Below are 7,975 nucleotides of genomic sequence, written 5' to 3'. Positions count from 1 at the left end.
TATTGCGAAATAGGAGCACTATTTATCAATCTGTAATAAAAGACGTGAGGAAATTCTGTCTTTTTTAAAGACAAAAATTTTTCAGACGAAATACCCAAAAAGAAATTTGTAAAAAAATGAATCCGCCTCAACAATATAGAACTTATGTTCACTCAAAACGAACAGTAATTTTGGCTTGTACTGCACTTACCTATGAGGGGAACTGGGCGGAGTTGACACTACTTCAGTGCTGACAGGCTCCTCTGTCTTGGCATCTCTTTGCGGTGAAACGCTGCGCGGCGACACAACGTCGCTCTCCTCCTTAGGCGCAGTTTCCGTCTTGGGCGCAGCGCCCTTCGCTTTGGCCACGCCCTTGACCACATCAGCCAGGCGACTTTCGCCCCATGTGGCCGCTGGCGCCACTTCCACAGTCTGAGTGGACCCCTCGGCTTTTGACTGGCCGGCTGGTGGGAAATGGTGCGAGGTGGGGTTGCTATACGTGGGCCCACTGTGATTGCTGAAGTGCTGCGCGGGCTTAGTGGGCAGCGGTCCGTTACTGGCCTCCAAACCTGTCGATTGACACATGGAATAAGAAACGCTCATGGAAATAGAAGAGAACTGACCAGGTAGCGGAGGAAAGGCAGCATCAACTAGATCGAATTGCGACTTGGAGCCGTTGGCTGCGACTGGGGTTGATGTGGGCGCAGTGTTGGCCCCATTGGCGTGGTGAGAGGGCGCAGTCGAAGCAGCAGCGCCATTAGTCAGAGCGGGCACGTCCTCGTCGCGCTTTTTGCGGTTGCGATGCCGCGGCGGCAAAACCTCCGCAGTGGGACGATGGTAGATGAACGGCGCCGGGGCGCCGAACTGATAAAGGTCCGCCACAGCCAGTGAGTCCGGATGTATCGTTGGGGCCATTCCTATAGATCAACCACCGTTTAAGCAAGCGACTTTGCAACCAGTGATCGTGCCTACCCAAAGCCGAAGGGGCGGCAATGTAGCGACCAGTGGAATCAGACAGCTCGAGGTATTCCGGCGGTTCTGGAGTGGGCGGCCGGGTGGGGCCTTCATGGCCCGACATTCTCGAGCTGGTCCTGTTGAATGTTGACGAGTTGACGAGACTACCTAAGGAGCTGAAGCGCTGCTGCGGATGGTGGGTGCTGTTGGGCACCTGGCCCATATATCCGTAGTTCGGAGAGCTGGGGCGATGAGGCACGCCACCCATCAGGCTGGACGACACCCGCGCCGGTTGACTGCCATGTGGCTGACCCTGCAAGAGTACACGCAACATAAAACCCAAACCAAAATCCCAGCCAGCCGCTTACCTGTTGTTCGTTGTTTGATTGTTGTTGTTGCGATTGGATGGCTGGACGCTGCTTGTTGCGGGGCCGGCCCTGCGAGCCCCGGTAGTTTTGATGCTTGAACTGCTGTGGCGCCAGCCCATTCACCTGGAACACGCTGCTTATATCGAAGAAACCGGTGGCGGACGGCGACCACGCTGCCACGTAATTATTGGGAAACTGCTGCTGGAAACCACCCTAAAACGGGAATCAATCACGACAAGTCCACATCGAATTTCGGGCGGAATCTCACATAAACCAGTTGGCTGTAAGGGGCGGCGGCAGCGGCAGGCATTTGCGGCTGGCCGGGCGCCCCATTTGTGTACACGAAGCGCTGCTGCCCGGGCGGGTATGCGCCCGGATCAAAGACAGCTTGAGGCGGGGGCGTAGCCCGGAATCCGTTTTTAGCGGGCGCTGGAACAATGGCGTGCGGCAATGGCGGTCGGCATGTCGTCTTGGCTTTGATGCGCGCCATTATAGGCCGTCCCTACAACAAAAGACACATGAATGCAAAAGTTTCCCCGAAAAAAAGTCCCTAAAGTAAACGCGACACTGAATCGCATCGCACGAACTATTGACTGACTATTCCAACATAGATATTAATGGTTGCCTTACTTGAAACAGCCTGACTTCTTCGCGCAGGAAACGATAGGCCTTCTGGGCGTCGTCATCCGATTCAAAAGTGACGTACCATGAGCTATTGTGAGCAAACTCGCAGGAGATCAACTTGGGGCAATTCTCTCCGGAGAACAAATTCTGGAAATTTGCGCAAAAATCAGCAATCGCAACGCTATTGAATAGTCGACAAGGCACCACCTTAACGTCGTCCAGAGGAGTATTATCAGGAATCTCGCGCAGTATGACGATGCAACGCTTGTGATTGGGGCGCACTTTGAGGCCCTCCTCGTCCACCTGCACATTGGGCGACTCTCGCAGCACTTCGGTAATGAGCTTGATGTCCTTGGTCAGCTTTTTCACTTGATTAAAATTGGCCACCGTCCATATGGGAACGTACTGGTCGTTGTCCATCTGCGACAGCAAGTAGGCATCGTTTGCCAGATTTTCTCTGTAAAGCAAATCGGCAAGAATTACTAAAGCAACTAAACGGGAAGCGTATGGAACTTTCCTCAGCGTTACAGAATAGGCCGAAAATCGGCTCCAATGACTGAATCGCTAATTTCAGGCTGCCTTTTCACCCAGCTGATCAGAGCTAATAGGCTCAAAACCGGCCCTGGGGGTGCCTGAGGTTCACTATAACCCCACTTTTAATGTTATTTACTTATTTTTTTCGTAGCATTGGCAAAGACTAATTACCCTTTGGTAGTGGTGCCTTTGCCGATTTAAAAAAATGCCTGGATGGCGGGCTTGGGACTCAATTAAAAACTCCTTTAATGCTCTAAAAATGGCCAACGTCCCGACCCTTTTTCGGGCCCTTCTCAAGGCAAGAACCACTAGCCCTCTATGCAGGCAACAATTTGTTATGATTACTGCGCCCTTGTTGCAAGGCAGGCCAATCGCAGGAGCCCATTTTCGGTCTATTCTGTTACGCAGACGGGAACTAGCAAGGTTCTCCTACCTGGAAAAATAGTATTCCAATTGCTGGGACAGCATCTGCTTCAGCTGAGGCAAGGGATAGGTAAGAGTCTGGGCAGCATGGGGTGGCGCCCCTCCTTCGGCAGAACTCATTGTTGACCCGTCCGCACCATCTACAACCCCATTTGCTATGGGGATGTTTACCTGATCAACGTTTAGAGATTATAGGTAAATGTTACAGCTTGGCCCTTAAATGGGTACGTACGGCAGAAGGTCCGGCAGCTGTTGTTAGACTGTAGTCAAGATGGGGCTGGTGGTGGTGATGGGGCACGTGCGCAGCTCCGGGGGCTCCCGACAGCGGCCCACCCGAAGATTCAGGGACGGCGCCCATGAACGCCGCCCCCGAATTGCTTTTGCCGATGTCCCCATTCATGTACACGTAGCCTGTAAAAGAAATGACACGTAAAATATCAAAAAACTATATAAAAACTTGAATTATTGAAATTGGCACCAGAAAAATCTACCTACTACTGGGACTTTCAGCTCGCATTTCCCGGAACTGATCAATAGACCTAACTGCACTAATGCACCTTTTCCCTACACATGAATGCAATTTCTACCTGAGTTGCCCACCCAAAGTACTGCACAAAATTGAGGCTTTTGGCCAAAGAATTCGATTGGCCCATGTTGACTCGCAATGACTCACAGATCAAGTTCCAACCGATCGCCTCCGATAACGATATTTTATTAATTAGGCGGAATGGGGAGTCGATTAGCTAATCGATAAGCACATTAAATATCCATTTAAGGACATTGTTATAGCCTAAACTCTCCGTTAATTACCTCTGATAGTACCTCGTAGGCAAAGCGCCCCATACGAATTAACCCGACTGCCGCTCGGCTCTGCTTGTCATCGTGTCAACAAGCGAGCGAACAATTCGCAAAACGTCAAATTACCCGTTGTCGAGTGACAGTTGAGACGTCAGACTTATAACATAAAACAATACTTACACACTTTTCGAACTGATTCTATTTCTTTAAAAACTTGCAAAGTTGATTAGAACAAAACAAATCACAATCACCCATGTCACCTTCAAGTGCGTCAGGAAAGTTTACCTGTTCCCAGGCCTTTACAGAAGCGATTACAAAAGATTCCATTTGGGAAAAAGCAAAAATCCGCGGTTTTAAAATCGCTCAACTCGCTTTTCACTCAACGCAACTATGGAAATCTGGCTGATTAAAGCAAAAGCCATTTGATGTTGCAAGTTCTCAGCCCCACGAGTTCCCCATATTTGGTCATCTTGAGGGTGGTTTTACCACATAGATAAAGACTGACGCCGGTGAACATCACTGGGTATGCAAAAGGACTCCTTCCAGGTTGCCGCTCGAGCCTCAAAAGACGCTAAATTCCAACAGCTTTTACCTTGGGAGTCGTTTGAATTACTAAAAATTTACCAGCAATTTAACTATTCTAACCTAAATCAACCCAAACTAACAAAAAACGGAAATAGCGGCAAAATGAGCCTAAGAAAAACAGATAGATGTGGCCCCATCACTCGTTCAACGACGTTTGTTTTGTGTACTTCCATTGGTTGGTCAAGCATATTTTCCGGAGAAAAACATTGTAAATGTGGGCGAAAACAGCTTTTTTCAATTTCAAAGAAAGTGCTAGGAACGGGATAAACTTCAAAGTGAGTACTATTTTATGATCGCGAGCCAAAACCCTCAGAAATCCCCAGAAAAACCTGAACGATTACCAAAGAAAATTCCCATTTGGGCATTTTTAGCCAACCCAACCCAAACTAATTTCAACAGTCGTAATCTTAGCAGAGAACATTCAGAAATTAAAGGATTGCGTCGACAAACGCCAAAAATGTCCATTTGAACTTGAAACACCAAACAGTAGCGGCACTATTTGAAACAAAGCAAATCCAGGCCTCAAAGTACTAACTCAGTTTTGTTTTTGCATAAAAATTTTGAGCGCACCCTCTAGCTCTGGTGCATCAAGCCCAATATGGCCAACAATACAACGAAGTGAGAGCAACATAGCCGCTGCCATGGTAACTAGGTTGTCTTTATCCCATTTGAGTGATAGATGGGGTTCGATCGCTAGAAAATGGGATTCAATGGGCAGATCGAGGTAGAAAACGCACTCTTTGAGCTTCTTCGAAAAAATGGACCTGGCTGGAAACTTGCAACAGCTTGAAACGGTTTCTGGTTTTTCCCATTATAAGTACTTATGACACTATCAGCCACATAACCCTGTTGTTGTGGGCTGAACGAATAATGTGCAGAATTCGCCCGGTTACGTAATGAAACAAGGCCGAATCAATATGGGATCAATATGGAACAACCACGAGCGAGGAACCATCAGCAACAAACAACAACAACAATCGTAGAGTAATCAGCACAGCCCAAATGTGTCAAATCATTCAGCCAAATGTTGGTTTTTTTGCTGGCTGTTCTCGCCTTGTTGTTGTGGTAATTTGCGAACAAGAAATGCGTGTCGAAAAAAGGCCACGAGTGAAAGTTACACGAGCACAGCGAACAGATAAATTTAAATATTATAAAACATTGTACATACCATGCATGGTAATAAAGGTGGTGATAGTTGCAGCAGAAGTGGAACCTAACCTTATATTTCGGAAAAGTGATGGGTGTAATATTTTACGTCAAGGTCATAGCCATTCAATGGCCTATTGAGGAGGGCCCCCGGGGTTGAAGGGGGCTGCCCGGTTGCACAGCCTGGGGGGCGATAAGCGATCGGCCAGTGGGCAGGTTTCGCCCTCTCTGGGGGCGATGTGGGGGGACGCCAAAAAACCTACAGTTGCCCAGGAAACTCCAGCAGAGCCCCAAAGGGCGGCCAGTTAAAACCGCGCAGCGAGTACCAAAGGGCTGGGGCGCAGCCCTACACGCATCGCCCAAATCGACCCACCAACCGCACGAGTGTTACGAGAGAATTGAGGCGTTTCAAGTGGTTTTGGGGCCGGAAAACATGTGCCCGATTAAGCGGCTTCCATGGAACGAGCTGTTCTACGGGTGGCAGAGGGTACAGATTGGTCGCCGCAGATGTTTTCGTTGACAGTTTTTTGGCCCTGCCACCGGAACCGCACGGAACTGGGCACTACGTGTCCCCGTCACCCGATTCCCTTTACACAATGAAGAAATAATTAGGGCTTACCGCTGTTCAGTACTTTTGCAAAATTCGACACAATTTCACTCCGCACTGGCAAAATGGCTGTCGCAGGGGCACATGCCACACAAATCTAGTAAACTGTCGAACGAAAATAATGCATTTGATGTTTGGCCAGCGCCATCTAGTACCGCGCTGCGCATTCAATGTCCGTTTTTGCGGGAAGTTTGAATCTGCCTGGGAAACTTGCGGAGAAACTTACCTTCGTTGGAGTGTGGACAGGGGTAGTCGGGCTGGCAATTCTCCCAATTATGCGTCTCCAGGTTCACATCGTTGTTCAAGGCACTGGAAGTCGATGGTAGGGCCAGGGGCGGTGCACCAGGGGGATTCACCTAATTATCAACAACCACCAGTTTACTATAATTTTTTTAAATATCCACATGCAATTAATTCCTGGGGTCGATTAGAAAATGTTCACTAATTTCAGCTCGCGAAAGTTTTAGAAGTTGAAAGGGTTTTTGTTGAAACTACTGAGTTCTCTGAGTGGGACAGCCTATGGACGATCTCCTATGGGAGAGTGAGATCCACTAGGAGACAGGGCAGATAACAACGATTTGTGCAAGTAAAACTTAGCTTATACGGTTTAGGTTCGAACTGTTTTTTGTCAGCTTTTTCATTTACTTTGAATTTTTCAATTTTTACTCAATTAGTGTCTAAATCTTCCAGCACTTGAGGACTGTTTCTGCAAACAGATTTTTTGAATTAAGATATTTTTAAAGACGGGACAAACAACGAAAATAAAATAATTTCGACAGTCCCAATTTAGGAATGTTTCTAGTTGTCTAAATGTAAAAATTCGGGGCGCTTGACGCTAACGCTAAAAACCGCCCTTGATATTGGGCTCATAGCTAGCAAACCGCTTGAGATGCAAAGCTCTATTTGCCATTGCGAAATAGAGCCGTAAATAGCGCACTAGTTGCTAGTTTTCACGTCAAACATAAAAATTCAGCTCTTTCTTGATCACATCAGTCTGATCGCCAGTTTATCCAACGACGGCCGCTTGCTTCCTTTTTCCGAAAGAGCAGCAAAATAAAACTAATAAATTCCGTTGCCGGCGTACATTCTCGGTATCGGTTGTCCCCTGTAACAGGCGCGATTGTTTGGGCGGCCTTTGGCGGTTGAGTTAGAGCGAGACGCCGATATAATCTGACGCAAACACCATGCTAACCTTGTTGCACAATTCCGAAATACGAGGGCTGAACAATGCGTTGGCTTGGTCGTGGCTTCAACCCGCGGAATTTTAGTATAGCAATTTCTCATTTGCGTTTAAAACTAGGAACTAGGTTACCTAATTTAGGCGTTGCAGCAATTATAAGTGTGTTGCGTACGGTTAACTATATGTTATAAAAAATGCCGCACTGATTTTTAGCTCTGAAACAATTGAGGGCAACTGGGGATCGATTGACAGTCAGTGCAGCGCCCCATCTATGCCGCCCGCGCTTCACGAAGCTGTACTATCGATCTACCCATAATCAGTGGCGTTTACCGCCTACACCCATCCATTCAAATGGGCCCCCCATGCCACCCAAGTAAACAAGCCAGGCGTTTGCTCAAGACCGCACAGCCCTAAAGCCTGATTCGCTCAACCCGCCGCAAACAGCCAATCAGCCCCGATTTTTAAGCGCAGGCCTAACCAGATAATGGGCAGCCCCAGAGGGAGCCCAGGCATTAGTTAGCAGGCATACACATCAGACAGCAATTGGAAGGAAAAAGCGACCGTTCGAACGCAAACGACTGGATGCAAAAGGTAAACATATGGTACACACCTTCTGGATGATGTAGCAGCGTGGATTAAAGGCGGTGCAAATGTAGGTGCCGTCTGCATCCAGACAGGCCGTCAAAGGGTCGCTTGCAGGCCTGCACGGGGCCCGGCTAAGGGGGCCTTTGCGTAAGGGCATCTGGGGGGCCGCGAGAAACCAGGCTCTAAGCCATG

The 7,975-nt window shown here is 48.3% G+C and overlaps 1 protein-coding gene across 7 annotated transcripts in view; it reads right to left on the bottom strand.

Annotated features, from left to right (window-relative positions):
• The window catches only part of LOC109538828 (la-related protein 4B), a 12,688-nt gene extending 4,733 nt beyond the window's left edge, over positions 1–7,955 (bottom strand). For 2 of the 7 annotated variants that reach the window (XM_019906221.2, XM_019906222.2), the window contains exons 1-11: positions 7,809–7,955; positions 6,245–6,374; positions 3,115–3,293; positions 2,893–3,053; positions 2,133–2,382; positions 1,932–2,072; positions 1,570–1,803; positions 1,302–1,514; positions 952–1,246; positions 603–896; positions 191–548 (exon numbers count right to left, since the gene is read on the bottom strand). In XM_019906221.2, coding sequence (XP_019761780.1) covers positions 191–548; positions 603–896; positions 952–1,246; positions 1,302–1,514; positions 1,570–1,803; positions 1,932–2,072; positions 2,133–2,382; positions 2,893–3,053; positions 3,115–3,293; positions 6,245–6,374; positions 7,809–7,940 — 2,387 coding nt within the window. In that variant the 5' untranslated portion in view covers positions 7,941–7,955. Of the gene's footprint in view, positions 1–190; positions 549–602; positions 897–951; positions 1,247–1,301; positions 1,515–1,569; positions 1,804–1,931; positions 2,073–2,132; positions 2,383–2,892; positions 3,054–3,114; positions 3,294–3,377; positions 3,775–5,433; positions 6,150–6,244; positions 6,375–7,808 lie in introns of those variants that run through there. The other 5 variants (XM_019906223.2, XM_019906224.2, XM_019906226.2 and 2 more) reach the window with 5 other exon arrangements.
• Positions 7,956–7,975: the final 20 nt, after the last annotated feature.

Source organism: Dendroctonus ponderosae, unplaced genomic scaffold (genome assembly GCF_020466585.1).
Source record: "Dendroctonus ponderosae isolate FM_Combo_2020 unplaced genomic scaffold, Dpon_F_20191213v2 Dpon_F_20191213_9, whole genome shotgun sequence".
Lineage (NCBI taxonomy): Eukaryota > Metazoa > Arthropoda > Insecta > Coleoptera > Curculionidae > Dendroctonus > Dendroctonus ponderosae.
This window is presented reverse-complemented; position numbering and strand designations above follow the sequence as displayed.